A 19,518-nucleotide genomic window follows, 5' to 3' on the forward strand; every position below is an offset into this window, starting at 1 on the left:
TTTTAGTCCATGTGGGTTGCAAATTTTCATGGTACCTCCTAAAACCTGCTCTCCTCAAATCAAAGGTGCTGTAAGATGGCCCCCAGCTTTCATCTGCTACTTGTTACTACAAACTCTTAAGAGAGTGTGTTCACATCTTCCCACCCCCAGAAGGCCCATCTTTTCCACCCCCAGGACCCAGTTCTTTGTGGGTCAGAATTAGGTCCAAAATCCCAGTTCCCTTTTCAATTTCCTCTACCTTTTCTAGAATGAAATTCTCATTAAGGTGAACCAAGAAACCATGAGCCATTCTGCTTTGGGCTCTGGTAAATGTCCGAGTAATTGAAGTGCCTTTATCACCACTCTCTGTGCCAGGCTTGCAGTCGGGTTTCCTAAACTCCTCATCTCTTCCCGCCTAAGTGGTCTGTAATATATGCCAATGGCAGGATCACTTGTGTCTCTGCCTCGTTCCTGGCATTTGGGTCCTGGGTAGCCTTACTTGGGCATAACTTCTTACTGTTCCTCATGTACCCATCCCATCCTCCCTTACCTGTCCTGTACCTTCTGAATAAGGTAATTATATGTGTGTGTGTGTGTGTGTGTGTGTGTGTGTGTGTCTTCTGACCTATTGCTGATGATTTCCTGCTTTGGTTTGTGTCTTGAGATAATAGGTTGCCATAGCCACAAGTCCTCATTGACAATTTGAAAAGAGAAGGAAGTGGGCACAGGGGATATAGAGTAGGACCCCAGCTGGTTCTGCCTTTCTTCCACTTTCTCTAGCCTGTACCTTAAAACACAGAGCTGAGGGACCCTTAGGACATAGAATGTTAGAGCTTGGAGGGCCCTTAAAACACACTGTCAGGGCCCTTAGAACCCAGCATGTCAGAGCTGGAAGGGCCCTTAGGACATGGAAGACTTTGAAGTTATCTTGTCCAACCTCCCTCATTAGACCGATGGGGATACCTGAGGTCCAGAGAGGGGCAGTGATTTAAAGTGACTCATGGGAGCATCAGTGGCAAATCTGAGACTAAAGCTAATGGGGGGGAGTGTTCTGACTCCCCTTGTAGGTGGCATCCACTTCTGACCTTGGGCTTGGGTAGGTAGAGTAAAAGCCATTTGTGTGACAGTGGAGAGACAAGCCACTGATGCTCCCTGAGGGTGGAAGGGCTCACTCAGATGAGTCCTTATTCTGATCATGAGCCTCCCCTAGAATGAGGAAGGATCCTCTCTCCTAGTCCTCAGACCAACCTGGCCTGCCTTGCCATAACCAGGCGGCCTGGTCCTGCCTGCTGATACTTACCTGGGAACTTGCTTACTCCCCTCTAGGGAAGAACAGCGAGAGAGCCTCATACTCGGCCTTTGGGAGAGACCCTGGGATGCCTGGACTTAGTCAGGTAAGTGACAGGAGAAGAAACAATAGATCTGAAGAGTTTGCCTGATTGGTGGGGTGGGGGGTGGGGGGAACAGGACTGCCTGTTCCCTGTATCTTGAGCCCTGCACAGTACAGAATGACAGGAGGACAATTTGAAAACCGGGCTTGGGGCTCAGGGGCTGGACTGACACCTTTATTCCCTCCCACAAAATGGGCTGCTGGCCCTGAGGCTATTGGTGCTGGGGTGGTGAAGCAGGTGGTGGCCTGGGATGGTCCAAGGAGAAGGACCATCAGGTCCTGGCTCCTTCCTCTTTGGGACGAGGAGGAGCCTAATTGGGCCTCTTGGCTTCAGGTTCCCAACCACCAGAAACAGCCCAGATGCAGATTTTCCAAGACTTTGGGGAGGGGGAGAATGATCATTCCTCCTATTTTTGAGTTCTTCCCAGGAGCTGAGCAGTCCAACATGGAGCTTGGAATAGAACCAAGGAAGTGGGGGTGAGGGGGTCACTGGAATAAGTACAGAGCTGCCTGAGCCAGAATTGGGAGCCAGTGGTCGTGTTGCTCAAATCAGGGGCCCTTGGATGAGGAGATGAGAGTTTGCCAGGTTTCTAAAATGGCCTCTTTAAAGCGATTTGCCACACTTAGAATGTAGAATGTGAGAGTTGGAAAGCATATTAGCTCATGCACTGGGAGGGACCTATCATTGGACACAGAATGTCAGGGCTGGGAGGGCTCTGAGAAGATAGGATGAGGATGTCAGGGCTGGGAGGGCCCTTAGAACACAGGGTATCAGAGCTGGGAGGGCCCTTAGAACACAGGGTGTCAGAGCTGGGAGGGCCCTTAGAATACAGGGTGTCAGAGCTGGGAGGGCCCTTAGAATACAGGGTGTCAGAGCTGGGAGGGCCCTTAGAACACAGGAGGTCAGAGCTGGGAGGGATCTTTGCTCCAAGAACAAAGAATGTTAAATCTGGAAGGAACCTTAGAAGAGAGGAACAGATATTGGAACCGAAGATGGCCGCTGACCACAGTGTTAGGGGAAGACAGGATTCTTGGAGATTTGAAAGTAGCCAGATGAGGGGGGCGTGTGAGGGGCTTGTCGAAGCCACAGCAGCCAGCAGCATCTCCTGGTGCCCTTTGCCTTGGCCCAGCCTCACCTTCCTGTCTTGTCTGCTTGGCTCTTTGCAGGGTGGGGTTTGGGTAGCGTTTTCTCTCCCTCTTTCCCTTTTTTTTTTAAGCCCATGTTTTAATTTTGCACAAATTTGTCATAATTTCCTCTCCTCTGAATGGAGAATGTTTCCTTTTGCTACACCAGCTGCGCTGGCTCCAGGGCCGGCCGCAGTGAATTTAATTTACCGCCAAAGCTGTGAAAATAGCAGCGGGACGGGTGCCAAAGGCCGACGAGGGGGGATTTTTTTATTTTTAATGTTGTCGTTTGGCAGAGGTTTGAATTTGGGGGCTGGGAAAGGGCTGGATAGCAGGGAGATCTTCCTTCTCTGCCCCCCCAAAATGATGGGAAATCACCCTGGTCCCATTTCAGAACCCAGAGCCGTGGGCTTTCGCATTCATGATCCTTTGCAGTTGTCCAGAACATCATCACTCATGTCATTATTTGTTGCAGTAGTAGCAATAATAATAATAATAATTATTGTTGCTGTTATTATTCTAAGGTTTAGTGGATAGTTGGCCTTGAACCCTGGAAGATCTGGGTTCAAATCCTGTCTCTGACACATCCTGGCTATGTGACCCCTCCCAACTCACTTGACCACTCAGTGCTCCAGGCAATTAAGACTCTAAGTTTCTTTTCATTTTTTGCTGTTGTTATTTCTTAATTTTTTTCCCCAATTACATGTAAAAACAATTTTAACATTTTTTTTTCCAAATTTTGAGTTCCAAATTCTCTCCTTCCCTCCTCTGCCTTTGAGAAGGCAAGCAATTTGACATGGGTTATACCCATGCAGTAAGAAGGTGCCAGCCAGCATTGGTGGAGGGGACGTCCTTACCCTGGAGTTCCCTGCGCTTAAATGAAATCACCATTCCGGTCCCAGTCCCGGTCCCTAACAGTAGTACTAATAAATAAGTAAAGATGATGTGGCAAGGTGGAATCAAGCACTCAGCTTGGAGTCAGGAAGACCTGGGTTCAAATTCTGCCCCAAATGACCTGGGTGCCTCCGGCAGGTCACTTCCCAGCCTCAGTAACTCCTTCGGTCCAGGGAGAAGAGAACTCCAAACTTGGAGTTAGAGGATCTGCTTCCATATTTGCTCTTCCCGATGAAGAGGTCATCAGTGTGACCTCTGGCCTAAGCTCCCTCATCTTTAAGATGAGAGGGGTTGGATTCAATGGCACTGGGGGTCCCTTCTTGTTCCAGAGCCATGAGCCAGGATAATAGATCTGCATCATGGGAGGGGGCTCCCACACTGGGAGTTCTCACTCAGAAGAAACGGTGAATCTTCCCTGTGTTCCTGTAACTAGGCAGCAGCATGGTTTTGCAGAGCATCAGTCAGAATTGGAGTCAGAAGACCTTCCTCCTGGGCTTGGGAGCCCAACTCGACTGCTTATGCCTGTGTGGCCTTAGACAAATCCTTCTCTGAAGCCTCTGTCTGCCCCTCTGTAAAATAAAGAGGTCAGATTAAATCAGGGATTCTTCACCTTTTTGGATTGGCAGCAGTCAGCCTGGTGAAACCTACGACCCTCTTAGTATCATGGTTTTAAATGCGTAAAATAATAGTGGACTCCATTTCTATCATACTTTGAGGGTTACAAAGTATCTTCTTATTTCATGTCTGTAGAGGGAGGCAGGCAAGTATTTCGCATTATATAGGTGCTATTACAGACTTTAAAGTACTGTATAAAGGTTTATTATTATTGGCCCCATTTTATGGATGAAGGCTCAGGGGAGGGTTATAACTTGCCCAGGCTCATAGGGCTAGTAAGTTGTTGTGGTTTTTTTGGGGGGGTTTTTTGTGTTGGTTTTTTTTTTTAAGGCGATTGGGTTTAAGTGACTTGCCCAGGGTCACATAGTTAGTAAATGTCAAGTGTTTGGTCTGAGACCGGATTTGAACTCCAGTCCTCCTGACTTCAGGGCCGGTGCTCTATCCACTGTGTCACCTAGCTGCCCTGCTAGTAAGTTTTAGGGGACAGAATTCAAACCCCTACCTCCTGGCTCCCATGTCAGTATCTTTTCCAATGTCCCCACCTATATCATCTTTCAAATGCTGGAGAAAATGGTACCCTCCCCTATTGAACTGTCGCTAAAACAGACTCAGAAAAGACAAGTGACTGGCCGAGGCTGCCATAAGGAAGCAGGCCTCCTGTTTGCTGGTTCAGGCTTGGGAAGCTTTCCCAGGCAACATCTGTTCTTTTCCTTCCTGGGCGTCCAGGATCCAGGCCGACTACAATGACCCTCTTAGTGGGTCCTTGTCCTCTTTAGGGAGTCTGTTCTATGACAGGGAGCGTGATTTGAACTTGCATCCTAAGAGTGCCGCATTGTGCTTTCCCCAAGAGTCTGGAATCCAGCTCCTCCCCGGAAGGCCTTGGCCTCTCAGCACCTGCTCTTGTTTCAGCTATAGTGTTCTCTTCAAATTGTTGCGTGGTCCACTGAGCAACAGTCAACAACTTGTCTGACTCTTCATGACCCCATTTGGGATTTTCGTGGCAAAGATACCAGAGTACTTTGCCATTTCCTTCTCCAGCTCATTGTACAGATGAAGAAACTGAGGCAGACAGGGTTAAGGGACTTGTCCAGGGTCACACAGCTAGTGTCTGTCTGCGTCCGGATTTGAACTCAGGTCCTCCTGACTCCAGGCTTGGCGCTGTATCTAGTGAGTCGCCTAGCTGCCCCATTCCCACTTTAAACTGAAGGAAACTATACTGTGGAGGAGGTCTGTCATAGAATCTTCGAGCTGAGGGAACCACAGAACAGAGATTATCAGAACAGCAAATGATCTGGGAGCACGTCTGGTCCAGCAGTTCCCAAACTTTCTTTTTTGCTCACAGCACTGCATTATTCTTTGTCACAGAGATAGCCTCCTGGCCCTCTGGGGAGACTTGTCAGTTTGGGAAGGAGAGAATGAGGGGCCTGCCCTTTGAGAGCCATTGACGTGGTCCAAAGCCTTTGTTTTCTGGATGAGAAAACCAAGCCCCACTGTGGCAAAGGGGCTTGTCCAAGAGCACACACTGAATCAGCGGCAGATTTCCCAGTAACCTTGCTTGGGAATTGGTGGCTTCACCCAACTGCCTTTAGAACGCTGCACAGCTTCCCCCCCCCCCGGAGCCCTTGTGTCCGCCAGATGACAGGCTCATTGGGGGTGATCTGTGTGTGCTTGGCAAGGGGGCTTGTTCCACAGCCGGGGGGCTGGGGCTGCCCTGGGGAATGGGGGCTGGGCATCTTATGGCTCTTTTCCGTCGTAGGCTGGCTTCCTGCCCAGTGAGCTGGGAATCAACAGCCCAAGCACGCTGTCCCCCACAGGGGTCAAGGGAGGCTCGCAGTATTACTCGTATCCCAACAACCCTCGACGGAGGGCAGCCGACAGCAACCTTGGTGAGTGGCGTTGTGGGGGTGAATTATCTTATTCTCTAATCTCCCAGGCAACAAACCCTTCCTGAGTTCTCCTCCGTCTCCCAGACCTATACTGGGCTGGAGGAAGAAAGAAGAATCTCTTACCTTTGAGGAGAATGTCAGAGCCAGGAGGGTCCTTAGGATGTATAATATCAAATAGAAGAGCTAAGTGAGACCTCAGAACATGCAACATTTGACTAACAGAGCTGGATGAGACTTCCAGACATACAACGTAGAGTAACAGAGTTGGCTGAGATGTCAGAATATATAACCTAGAATAACAGAGCTGAGTGAGATCTCAGAACATACAACCTAGAATAACAGAGCTGAGGGCTGAGATTTCAGAACATACAACACAGATGTCAGCTTGGAAGAGCCATAGAACTTAGGGGCAGGGACTGGACCTGATGAGGCTGCAGGTTCCCTACTCCTGACCTAGAGTGTCAAGAAGTTAAATGACTTGCCAAGGGTCACTCAGCCAGGCCGTGTCTGAGGCTGGATTTGCACCCAGTTCTTTCTGGCCCCAAGGCCAGCTCTGTGTCTGCTCTGCCCTAGCCATCTTCTAGAACATAGAATCAGTCAAGGCATCAGTAAGCATTTGTTCATCTCTGTTCCTGGCACTATGCTCATGGCTGGGAAAGTAAAGACCACCATACAGCGGCCCCTACTCTCAAGGAAATCACTAACGGGGGAGCCAACCTGGACGTGTCTAAGCATGTATGAAATGAACCCAGAGTGGGAGGCGAATCTGAGGGGCCAGGGAGGTCAGGCCTCTTGTTTAAAGTGGCTCCTGATCTGATTCCAGCAGGCAGAGGTGAAGGGGGAGGGCACACCAGGCGTGGGTGAATGGCCAGTACAAACCTGGAGGTGGGAGATTAGGGTCCTGTGTGAGGAACAGTAAGGAGGCCAGTATCCCCTAGATTATGGAGCATGTGGAGAAGAAGAATGAAAGCCAGAAGAGTGGGATTGGGAGGTGCCCCACAAGTGTTTCTCTTTGAGCCCAAAGGCTCTAGGAAGTTGCCAGAATCTCCTGAATAGGGAGATGGCCTGGTCAGTCCCAGGCTTTAAGAGAGTCACCTTATGTGGCAGTAGGCAGGCCAACTGAAGGGCTATTGGAGGAGTCTGAGTGCTAAGGTGGGTAGTGAGGAGGGAGAGATGACAAGGTTGGCCAGCTGCTGGGATGTGTGGGGTGAGAAGGAAGAGTGGGGGATGAGCCATGCTTGCCCACCTGAGTGACTCTCAACACAGTAACAGGGAGGTTCAGCAGGGCCTGGGCTTGAGAAGATGCCAAGCAGGGGTTTGAATGTGGGGCATTTGAGCTGGAATGTCCAATAAGCAGTTGGTAGCATGGCGGGCAGCTTGGAGCAAGACCAGAGCAGGAGGGATCGATCTGGGAGTTATATGCAGAGATCCCACAGGGAACCTGATGAAGTCAGAATGTCAGAGCTGAGACATCAGAACACAGAACAGGATTTCAGAGCTGGGAGGGACCGTGGAAGCCGCCTTGTATGGTTTTTCTTTGTTTTATAGAGGAGGAAGAGGAAAGTAAGGCTTGAGATCATACAAAGGCATTGTCAGGACCAGATATGAGAATAGCTGACGTTTCTCTATAGTGCTTTAAAATTTGCAAAACACTTGATGTGCATCCGAGTTTGAGCCTTGCTACAATCCTGTGAAGTCTTGGCATTCCAGGTAGTATCATAATCAACCCATTCTACAGAGAAGAACATCGAGGCTCCTAGTGGTGAAATGACTCCGCGGAGGGCCCACAAGGGTCACAGGTGGGGTTCAAAGGTCCAAGTAGCCCTCTGCCTTCTGGGTTACTCTGCTTGGAGTCTCCTGGCTTCAGAACTAGGGCTTTCTCTGTCTTGGTGCTTCTGAAGGGTAGGACTCACACAGATGAAACAGACTGTAAGCTCCGTGAGGGCCAGTCTTTTGGTTTTTTTTTTCCTTTATTAAACTGCCAATTTCTTTTTATTTTAAATTATATCTGTAATTTTGTTTTTATATCACCAGCGTTAGGTGGCCTAGGGGTTGGATCTCTGAGCCTGGGGTTCAACTCCAGACTCAGACACTTCCCAGGCAAGTTATCCAACCTCTGTCTCTGTTTCCTCATCTGTAAAATGGGACTAACAGTAGCACTTATGTCCCATGAGGACTCAACGAGATCATATTGGTGACCCTGAAGGCGCCACACAAACACTCTTGGTGTTGGAATTGTTATCAGTATTATTTGCCCAACATGTTCATTCCAGAAAGCCATCCTTTTGAAGAAAGAGTATAAAATAAAAAGATGAGGTAGGGAAAGGCAGTTTGACACCAACAAGAATTTACTCAGTTCCTGCCCTGTGCCAGGAACTGTGTTGGACAGTGACCCACCAAGAAAAATGAAATGGTTCCTGCCCTCAGGAAGCTTACGTTTGATCATGAGACAATAGGACACACACGCACACATTCTCACTCACCCTGCAAGGTAACTGCGAGGAGGAAGGCAGCTGAGAGGAATCAGGAAAGGCTCCATGGAGAAGGTGGCGCTAGAGTCAAGGGTATGCAGTGATCCACATCCATAGTCCCTCACCTCTGCAAAAAAAAGCAAACAAACCAGGAATTATGTATTCAAGTTCAACCATTCTAATTATACCATGTTCACTTTTGATTTTCCGTTTTCGTCTATCACTTATTGATGGTAATAGCTAGCATTTGTAATTTATGCCCACATTTGCAAAGTTTTTTTGGTTTTTTTTTTTTGCATATGGGTGTATTTGTAAGATGCTCACAACAATCCTATGAGTTAAGTATTACAGGGTAATATTGCCTCCCATTTTTTGGTTGTTGGCCAGTCAGTTTCAGTCACGTCCAACCCTTCATGACCCTGTTTGGGGTTTTCCGGGCAAAGGTACTAGAGTGGTTTGCCATTTCCTTCTCCAGCTCATTTTACAGATGCAGAAACTGAAGCAAACTGAGTTAAGTGACTTGCCCAGGGTCATATAATCTGAGGCTACATTGAACTCCAGTCTTCCTGACTCCGGGTCCATGCTTTATCCACTGAGCCATTGGCTGCCTCCAGCCCCCATTTTACAGATAAGGAAACTGGGACTCAGATAGGTCAAGTGTTGTATCCCTTATTATTCTCCTAGTAAACATCCCCACCAATGAAATATGTGCCAGCCTCTAGGCTAGAAGATAAAGATATCTCTTTGTTTTCAAAAGACATTTATTAGTACATAACAGAGATGTGGTCTCTGCCCTCATGGAGCTTACATTCTAGTAGGGGAGACAGACCAGTATAATTCAGTTTCCAGTAGGATCACAGAGGTGGCCTGATATGTTGGAGAGAGGGCTGAATCTAGAGTCAGGAGAACCTGCCTCTGTCACTCTTTTGGGGCTATCCCTGGGCAAGTGACTCACCCCAGGGGTCCTAGCTCCTTATAACTTGATGGATAACAGAATGGGAAAGTATTTAGCACTTTCCAACATGCCAGGTATTGGAGATACAGATAGAAAAGCTGGCCAGTCTTTGCCTTTCAGGAATCTACATTCCAGTACGATATAGGAAGGCTCGGCTATGAGGCAGATGGAAAGGCCCAGCAGACCTTTGGATGGGGAACAAAACGTAGGGCCTTGGGGAATAGCAGCAAGTAGGATAACAATGCCTGGGGGTTCAGAGGGCATAGTGGTAGGGTAGGCGATAAGATCCCATGGACCCTAGGGAGGCAGTCCCAGGGCACGTGGTAAGACCTGGTGGTCTTCCATCTTTAATAGAAGTAAAGCAGCCATGTCCCCAGCCAGTGACCCTTAGGAAGGGGTAGTAGACTGAACGGTCAGAGTGGAGCAGGGCTCTGGATGGAGATGGGAGGGGAGGGTGTGAATCCACATCTAGCCAGGTAGAATCATCCAAATCCAGCACCAGGTGGGAGTGAGTGGTGGGGGCTGGGAAAAGGCTCCCCTCTGTCATTACTCCTGGTAAGTTATAGAACAGCTCTTGCCATTTGTTTTTGGTAGTAATAACCCATGTGTACAGAGGGCTTTGAGATTAGTCGGGGGCTTCCCATACATTGTCCCGTTGGAGATGACCACCCCGCCAGGTAGGTACTATTATTATCTCCATTTTAGAGATGAGGCAACTCAGGCTGACAGTTTTCTGTGACCTGCCTGGATCCCATAGCTAGGCAGTGTCACAGGTGGATTTGAACCCCAGGTCTTCCTAACTTCCAATCTGGGCCAGTGTGGAAAGCCCAGGCCATGGTGTAGCTAGCTCCCCCCCAGACTCACAGGCTATGTGGACACTCACAGTGTCCAGAACTCCCGTGTTCTTCATGATGGGCCCTGGCCAATGCTGCTTTACCCTTGTGTGCCAGCTGACCAGTGGCTGGCCAAAAGTTTCTTGCCAATCAGACAGGCAGGGCTTTGGGGTGGGTTGGCATGGTTGCAGGCCACATTTTCTACCCCCTTGGTTCCCTCCCCCCTTTAAAAATGGGGCCAGTCCTTATGCTGGCAGCCGGTTTCCTTAAGGGCTGTGTCCAGCTATGGCAACGGTGACTCCAACTGCCAGTTGCTGCTTATCAGTAGAGCAATAAACGTTCTTGCTCAGAACGCTCTGATCTTGCCTGCCTGCCTGCCCAAATGCCCTCCTGACCCAATGGGAAGATTCACACCCAGTCAAAATCAACACCTGAAGTAACAGAGCCCAGGAGTCACTCAGACAGGAGCTTCCTTACCCCGATCCCTCTTGGCAGCAACTTGGGGAGAAGGCCAGAGAGGGTTATCCCCCTTTGGCAGATGAGATTGCAGCCCGAACTGGGGAAGCATTTTGGCTGAAGGTCCCCCCCAGCCAGTGATTATGAGCCCTGGCTAGAATCGGAAACCCAAAATCTCAGCTGGAAATGAGCATCTGTTCCCCTCTAGAGATAGAAAGTTCCATAGTACGTTGGATAGATCACGGTGCCGAGAGTCAGGAACAGCTGACCCTGGGCAAGTCACATAACCACTTTCAGCCTCAGTTTCCTCATCTCTAAAATGGGGACAATAATGGCACCTGCCTTCAAAGGTGTTGAGGATCAGTTAAGATAATAACTTTATAAAGCTGTTTTCAGACCTTCAAACACCGTATAAATAACCATCTCTGGCCTTCTCCCCAGGTTGCCATCAAAAGACATAGGCTAGGGGGCAGCTAGGTGCTGCAATGGATAGAGCACTGGCCCTGAAGTCAGGAGGACCTGAGTTCAAATCCTGCCTCAGACCAACCACTTGACACTTACTAGCTGTGTGACCCTGGTCAAGTCACTTAACCCCAGTTGCCTAAAAAAAGACAGGCTCACATCTAACTTGCCATGTCCTCCATTAAATTTCATTAAACCCTTCCCCCGTTTTGGGCTAAGGAATGTGTCTTCAGGAGATTCTTATTTATTATTTATTACTTGTTAATTATTACTTATTTACTTAATAGTAAGTGAGCTCTCATAACAGACTGAGGGCTGCCGTGGGGGATCACTGTTTGGGATTGACCCCTGCTAGCAATAGCATGTTGTAGGTGCCTAATAAGTGTTTGCTGAGCTACATTGTCCACAGATTCCTGCTCCCAGCCAGGTCTGACGAGATGCCTCCTGAGGTCCCTTCTGACTGTAAGATCTTCTGCCACTAACTTCTCAGGGCTAGATTCCTAATCCGTAAGATGAAGAATAAGGGCTGGGTGACCTCTGAGGTTCCTTGGAAGATTTAGCCTGGCGATTCTCGAACCGAAGGCCTCCCCAGGACAGCCCAGGCCACTCAGGGACAGCTCTAGTGGCTGGTGAATTTTCCCTTCCATTGGACTGGAGAGTCCCATCGGCAACAGCTTCCACTCATTCTTAATTCATCCCTCTGGGGCCAAGAGGGACAGTTCTAACTTGTAACAATGAGAGACAAATCATGTATGGTACCCCCAGCCCAGGCTGAGCATCCCCAATTCCTTCAGCTGGTCCAGGTCTCCAGATTCCCAGCCCAAAGCTCTTCCCAACCCTATCACTGAAGAGCACTCCCATCATTCATTGCCCAGAGAGAACCCCTTCTCAAAACTTCTGGCTTCTTCACCTTCCCCAAACATGACAGAGTAGATAATGTGCTGGGCCTGGAGTCAGGGAGACCTGAGTTCAAATCCTGCCCTAGTTGAATGACCCTGAGGTTAGGCATTTAACCACATTCAGTCTCCTCATCTGTAAAATGGGGGTAATAATAGCACCTACTTCCCAGGGTTGTTATGAGGATCCCAAGTGAGATAATATATATGTAAAGTGCTCTATTCCCCAACCTTCAGCTCTATATAGGTATTAGCTCTAGTTCTTTTCCTAGTAACCACCCGCCCAGCCTAGCCCAGGGGATGAGGAAAACACGTGAAACTGGGGCAGGTGTGTCCCCGAGGCCCCGGGTTATCAGGTGCTGCCCGGCGGGCCTTGTTCCAGTGGCAGGCTGGTAACAGTCTTTTCTAATCCTCCTGGGGAAGCCATGCCCGTCACCCTCAGAAATTACTTTACTTCCCCACTCCTGCAAATGAAGCTGAATTTACATTCCTGTCTCCGGGAGAGACGCTCATCCAGCAGCAAGGGGACCGAGTTGTGGGAGAATTCTCCCCCTAAATGTGCTTGGAGTCAGGGTTTGGGGATGCTTTAGAGCAAGGCCTGAGGAAACAGAGGTCCCAGGACACGTTCCCTCTCTGAGGACTTCCTCCCCCTTCCTTCCCTGACCTCGTGCACTTCTTCTGGCGCACGGGTGAGGTCTCATTGCTTCAGAACCTAGAGTAATAACAATAAAACTTCCATTTCCAAGGCACATAGGTTTACAAAGTGCTTTCCTCACATTAACTCTGGGAGAAATAGTAATAGTGGTGGTGATGGTGGGAGGAGGAGCAGCAGCAGCAGTAGTAGTAGTGGTGGTGGTAGTAACGTGTCATCTAGTACTATTACTACTAATGATAATAATGACATTTATTTAGTGCTTTAAGGTTTACAGAGTGCTTTACAAATATTATCTCATCGGTTCCAGATGAGGAACTCTGAGAGGGAGGTGCTGTTATCACCTCAATTTTACAGATGAGAAAAATGAAGCAGGCAGGGGTTTAGTGTGTGACCTACCTAGGGTCACACGGCTAATAAGTGTCTGAGGCTAGACTGGAACTCAGATCTTTCGGACTCCAGGCCCAGAGCTCTATCTACTGCCACTTAGAAGCCTTGAATATGAGTATTACTGTCTACATTTTTATAGATGAGGAAACTGAGCCTCCTGGCCACGTGAGACTTACTCAAGGCCACACAGCTAGCCTCTGAAGGAGCCAGGCCCTAACTCTTGAGAGTTGTGGCCTTTCTGTCAGGCTGCCCGCTTTCAGCCAGTGTGTGACCTCCCTAAGAATAGGAACCCAGCACTTCCCCTCCCTTTCTCCAGCCCTGAATGTGGAGCTGGTCTACACTGTGGGTCAGTGAGTGAATGGCAGATTGGACCGCCTTTGATGCCTTAGCTGGGCCTCAGGCTGGTTTTAACTTGAGCATCTGTGGTTGCTTTGCTTTTCAGTCATGGCACTGCGCTGAGCAGGCCCAGGGTATGTGGGGCAGTGAGGCTTGCTGTGACCTCAGCCCTGTACCTGGGCCTCCATCCTAGGAGGTGTGTGGTCCGATGGAAAGTGCTGGCTTCAGAGTTATTGGACCTGAGTCTGAATCCCAGTTCATCTTGCTACCAGGAAGACTTGAGTTCAAATGCAGCTTCAGGAATTTATTACCAATGTGGCCAGGAGCAAGTCACTTCATCTCTGGCTTTCTGTTTGCTCATCTGTAAAATAAAGGATACAATCTGGATGCCCTGGAAGGTTCCTCACCACATCAGGGATCAGGAGAGAGGGGCACCCTTGTTCTGTGCCCTCGTGCTGGTTATCTCACATGATGCATACCCAGACTCCCACCTCTGTGTGCCCAGCCTTCTGCTGGGCACTGAGGCTGAGAAAGGAGGAGGTGCCTTGGACCGTGTTTCTGGGGAGCTCCCAGTCTGGCTGTAGAGATAGGAACGATGATGACGAGGGTAACACTCCCTCTTCTGTAGGACTTGAAGCTATTTAGAAAGCCCTTCCTTCCCCCACAGTGAGGTTGGTAGTGCAAATATCCTGATCCCCATTTCACATATGACCAGGTCACTAGATCATTTTACACAGCTAGTGAGGGTGAAACTGAGTGGTCTATAAGCCTTGAAATAATTAGGCAATGGAAGGTTATCTAAACCAAGTCCCAAACATAGGGTACCATCCTGAGTGTTTTCTGAGGCCGTACGGTGGTATGGCCGGTGGCTTCCTGCAAGAAGGGGCGTCTTGAGCTGGGCATCGAAAGACAGAGGGAAGCTCGGCGGGAGGGAGGGGGAAGATGTTCCAGACTGTGGTTGGCATTGGCAGAGGGGTTTGAAATCCTATTTGTTTTGCATGAGCAAAGGTTAACATTTCCTGTGGTTTCACGGTTTTTTGTTTGTTCTCCCCTTCCCCTTCCCCTGCTCTGCCTGGCTAGATGGGCAACCTAAGAAGGTCCGGAAGGTGCCCCCAGGACTCCCCTCCTCGGTGAGTAGCCAGTCGGGTGGATGTGGGGAGATCATGGGACGTGGGTGTCTGCTACATAGGAGGTCCATATGGGGGGGAGGGGTCCTGCCACCATGCTCCCACCCCAGGAGATGCCCAACTGAGACTGTGGTGCCTGGTCCTCAGAGTCTTAACAAGTTAAAGCCGAGTAGTTAAATGTGGACCTGGAGTGTTACCATAAGTAACACTCCCATCTGAGAACCTGAGAGAGACATAATACTCAAAGAATCATAATGTCATAGGATATCCTTGCAGAACATCTAGGGAAGGACCCTAGGACCCAGGATGTCAGAGCCCTTAGAATACATAACATGAATTATTAGAGCTAAGACCTTAGAAATCAGCCACTCCATTTTACAGATGAGAAAACTGAGGCCCAGAGAAAAGGAGTAACTCTATAGTAGTTTAGTCTTTATTATTGAGACTCCCTCCTGCTTTACATCTGGCCCTAACAGCGTCTCTCATTGCCTTCTCCAACCTCTGGTCAGTATACTGCCTAAAAGGTCAGCTGGCTGTGTGGGGGCCTCCCTCCTGGAGGGGATCTCTGGGGTATCCACCAGCCATGTCTGTGGGAGCCCCACTAATGAAGGAGCAAAGACAAGGACTAGTCAATGACCTCACCAAAACATGCCCAGCACCATTCTCCATGGCAGAATTGCTTTAAGAGAGGGTCGCTCCAATAGCTTGTGTGACCTGCGCCGAGGTGGTTGTTATAAAAGACCAATTTCTCTTGAGGTCCCTACACCATGTTTGCTAGCTTGGATAGATATGTCTACTGGAGTGTACTGTACACACATGAACATGTGAATGTGGCCCCTTGGCATGAGTCATAGCCTCAAGTTGGGGCTCTAAACATCCTACCGCTGGCTCCCACACCCCTCCCTTCTCTTCTTCCCAATGGCCCCTCCCCTGCCACCCACCAGAGCCAGGCAGTCCGAAGCCAGGGCCAAGGGCTCCCACTCTGGAAGCCCCAAAGCTGTAGCTCTTGAGTCCTGGTTGCCTGATTCGCCCTCTAGGTAGTTGATTGTCTCAGCCCCGGTGGGGACCTCTGTCCTCTTTCCGAAGACTATGGTGTGATGGAAAGATGACTGGGCATAGGGTTAGATGATCAGAAGCCAAATGCTGGCTCTCCCCCATCTCTAAATGACTGTGTGACCAGAAGCAAATCCCCTGCCCATCTGTCAAACAGTGGGTGATTTCTCAGGTGCCTTCCAGCTCGGACAGTCCTTGAGCCCCATTCTTAGGATGGGGTCGCTATGTTCTCACTCCAGCATTTGGTCTCTTCCCCACCGCCCCCAACCCCCAACTACCATTTTACAGATAAGGAAATTGAATCTCAGGATAAAAGTGACTTGCCGAGGTGACAGCAAGTCATGGGTATGGCCAGGTATAAAAGCCGGATTCTGTGTCTCTAATCAGTGCCGGTCACTGCCTCTGTAGAGAACCAGAGAGGATCTGAGACTGTCTTCTCTGGGAGTGTCTCCCACCTTCTAGACTAATGTCAGTTTCAGTCTCAGGGAGGGGGGGTTGAGTCCCAGACAAAGGAGCAGGTCTTATCCCGTGGCATGCTGAAGGGCCAGTTTGTTATTTGGGGGAAGAGTGTGTTCTAGGTTGCCTGACGGGTTTGGGGAGCGGGCTACGGCACAGAACAGAAGGATTGGGAAGGGTGGGAGGGGAGAGTGGCCAGGGCCTGAAACTTGACTCCTTTACCTGAATTGCCACCCCTGTCCCCCACCCCCACCCAAGAGTAGTTATTGGGCTTTGGAGAGGGGGAAGGAAGCATTGATGGTGGAAGAGAGGGGCTCTCCCCTGCCTCCCCCACATCTGTACAACAAGGAGCTTCCCAGTAGCAACACACACACACACACACACACACACGCTTGCTCCCCTTCTCCCCTCCTCAGTCCCCCGCCACCCCTCCCTTGCAGCACAGCTGCATGAAGCCTTGGCAGGGTGCCAGAGCCCGACAGATGGCACGGAGCTCTTAGACAGGCTTGGCTCTCCCAGCTCCCGCTATTTAATCAAATTATAGAAAAAGTCAATTTGCTGAATTCTTTCTCATTGTAGCCCTTCTCATTCCCTTCGTTTCTGGGCTCCCTGGCGCCACATATTTCCCCACTGCTGGCCCCCCCACCTCTGCCAGAGGAAAAGAGGCTTCCTTTCCCTCTACCCACCCAAACTGGCCCAGGCCTACACATCACCCACCTGAGGTCTCTTAAATCCCAGGTTTTGTGTTCTCCTCTTGCCAGCCACCATGGAGAATCAGCTAATTTTGAAGCCACGTAGGCCCTTGGAACACAGAATGTCAGAACTGGGAGGGCCCTTAGAACAGAGAAAGTCATGCCTGAGGGAGACCTTAGAATGCTGAATGGCAGAACTAGAAGGAAATGTCACAGTCACCTAGTCCAGTCTCATTTTATAGAGGGATAAATTGAACCCCCAGAAATGCAATTGGGACCACCCCCGTGGTGCATGTCTAATCTGGGGCAGAGCCAGACTCCAACCCTGGTTTCCTGAGTGCCAGCCCCACTCTTGGTCTATTGTACCTCGGATAAGAATGGTGGCCTGGCCTGGGATGTCCTGGTTCCAGTTTGTGAAGGGAGAATGGAAAGGTCTCGATTTCCTCATCTCTAAAGTGAAGGTGGTACTTCACGATAGACCTAACAGGTTTATGAGGAAAGGACTTTTTAGAGAAAAATGGGCGTTACTGTCATGATTGATTGGGTCAAGAGCAGGAGAAGGGATCCCAGGCCTCATCCATGGAGTTGGATTTCAGAAATTCTACGGGCGTAGACCCAGCTGGCCAGGGCCATCTTGACCCCATTGCCTCCCCTGGCCCTAGCCCAGCCTAGCTTCCTCTCTGCATCTGGCCTAGCCCAGGGGGAGTCCCAGGTCCAGTGGGTTGGCCAATTCGCTTTCACAGCCTTAATCAAAGGAGGAAGGAAAGAGAAACTTTGTGAATGGTTGGGCTGGGGCATGGGGGGGAGGGGTTGCTAGGTTGCTAGTCCCCAGGTCCTGGACTGATCCAGAGCATTCTTGAGGAAGGTGTCCTCGAAAAGAGAGAGAGAGAGAAAATCCCATTCCCTTTCCCATCCCAACCCCCACCCTTTCCAAACAGAGACAAAAAAAAAAATCCCACTATTAGCTTGCCCTTGCTGGGGCCTCTAAAACCTAAGTTACCATCTGCTGAAAATGTAACTGAATCTCAGTGTAAGGGATCTGGGCCATCCCAGCCCCCCCGCCCACAGCAGAAGGAGGCCCATGCAGGGGGACTCACTCCCATTCTCCAAACTGGTGGGGCCTGGAGATGGGGGAGGGGCATCGAGGCAAGCAAGAATCCTGGGCCCCACCCAGGGCCTGCCTATATATTCCCCACCTAGGCACTTCAAGGCTGGGGGCAGGAAAAGGCAGCAGAGGCACCAGGGGGCCTGCCTAGCCAGATTTTATGGGGGGGCTTTATTCCAAACTCTTCTTTAACACACGTCCCCTCTGGCTCAGTCAGCCCTGGGGAGGGAAGGCTGACCGCAAAGGGAGCCAATCAGAGAAGAGCCCTCTTGGGGCTTCTGGCCAAGTGGCCCCGTCCTCAAAGGGAGCCTTAGAGAGTAATAGTTACTGCTGTTTATACTGGCATTTTAACACTCTCAAAAGTGCTTCATCAGTATTAAACCTTCACAAGAGGTGCTAGTGCTGCGATTGGCCCCATTTTACAGCTGAGAAACTGTAGACCAAGGAGTGGGGTGGGAAGCGTGCCTGAGAACAGAGGATGTCAGAGTTGGGAGCGCCCTTAGGACACAGGATGTGAAAATTGGGAAGGCCTTTAGGACACAGGATGACAGAACTGAGAAGGCCCTTAGAACATGGCACATCAGAGCTGGGAAGGCCTTAGAACACAGAATGTCAGAGCTGAAAGGGCCTTAGAACATAGAATGTCAGAGCTTGGAGGGCCCTTAGATCAGAAAATGTCACATTAAGAAACTGAAATTTCAAGTGGAAAAATGACTCCCAGTCATCCAATAAGTTGTGCCAGTATCAGGACTGGAACCCAGGTTCCAGACTCTGATCTCAGCAAGTTTCTGCCACTATATGCTATTCTTTTTTGATATCTCTTCTTCTATTTTTTCTCTTTCCTTCCTTTCCATCTTCCTTTTCCCTTCCCTCCCTTATGTCTTTCCTAAGGAGGTAGGGCCCTGTATCACACTTTTCTCCAGCAGTCTCCCCAGACTCCCGAGGAACTTGTGGAAAAATAGAAACTCCTACAGCTTGGGCCAAGGGTGGTACCAGGGGGTAGGGGAAAGCAGTGCAGTAACCCTGTCTGTTGGCCCCAGAGACAGGGTTGGGAGTAGCATTTAGTTGGGGCTTTGAGGTTTGCAGAAAATAACGAATTAGCTTGTTTGAGCCTCTTAACAGCCCTGTGAAGTGTAGGAGCTATTATTATCCTCATTTTTCAGAAGAAGAAACTGAGGCTGAGAAAAGGTAAATGACTTGCCTGGGGTCATAGTAAGTGTCTGAGGCAAGATTCCAACTCGGCTCTTCCAGTCGTCAGGTCCAGCACTCTGCCTGCTGCACCTGCTACCTGCCTTCCGAGTAGAAGGAAGGACATTTGGTAGTTTTCCTTCTGACTGAATCTTCTTTGGCAGGTATATCCCTCCAACTCAGGTGATGAGTACAGCCGAGACACCACGGGATATAACTCCTCCAAACCTGCCAGTACTGTGTACCCTGCAGCCTTCTACATGCCAGGTATGGTTCACAGGGTAGAGAGAGGAAGATGCCCTGGTTTCCTAACTCTACTGACCATATATAGGGTTAGACCTAGGTGCCCAGCCTCCATCATTTGGGCTGAGATGCCTAGCAGACATCTATACTCGCCTGCCTAGGAGATCAGGGCTTGCGTTTTGGGGGTGCCTGTGGGGGTCAGACTTTCTTTTGGGACTGGGCAGCACTCAGGTCAAAGTTCCATCGGGGATCAGGGCTCAGTCTAGTGCCAAGATGTATAGGTTGCTGAGATGGCATGTGAATCAGAAAGGGCT

General features: G+C 49.8%; 1 protein-coding gene across 5 annotated transcripts in view; it reads left to right on the forward strand.

Annotated features, from left to right (window-relative positions):
• Positions 1-19,518, forward strand: part of TCF3 (transcription factor 3) — a 102,226-nt gene that overhangs the window by 59,366 nt on the left and 23,342 nt on the right. For all 5 annotated transcript variants that reach the window (XM_021009149.2, XM_021009152.2, XM_021009150.2 and 2 more), the window contains 4 exons: positions 1,306-1,373; positions 5,760-5,889; positions 14,421-14,470; positions 19,126-19,228. In XM_021009149.2, the coding sequence (XP_020864808.1) occupies positions 1,306-1,373; positions 5,760-5,889; positions 14,421-14,470; positions 19,126-19,228 (351 nt within the window). The remainder of the gene's footprint in view (positions 1-1,305; positions 1,374-5,759; positions 5,890-14,420; positions 14,471-19,125; positions 19,229-19,518) is intronic.

Source organism: Phascolarctos cinereus, unplaced genomic scaffold (assembly GCF_003287225.1).
Source record: "Phascolarctos cinereus isolate Bilbo 61053 unplaced genomic scaffold, phaCin_HiC Scaffold_4;HRSCAF=312, whole genome shotgun sequence".
Taxonomy (NCBI): Eukaryota; Metazoa; Chordata; class Mammalia; order Diprotodontia; family Phascolarctidae; genus Phascolarctos; species Phascolarctos cinereus.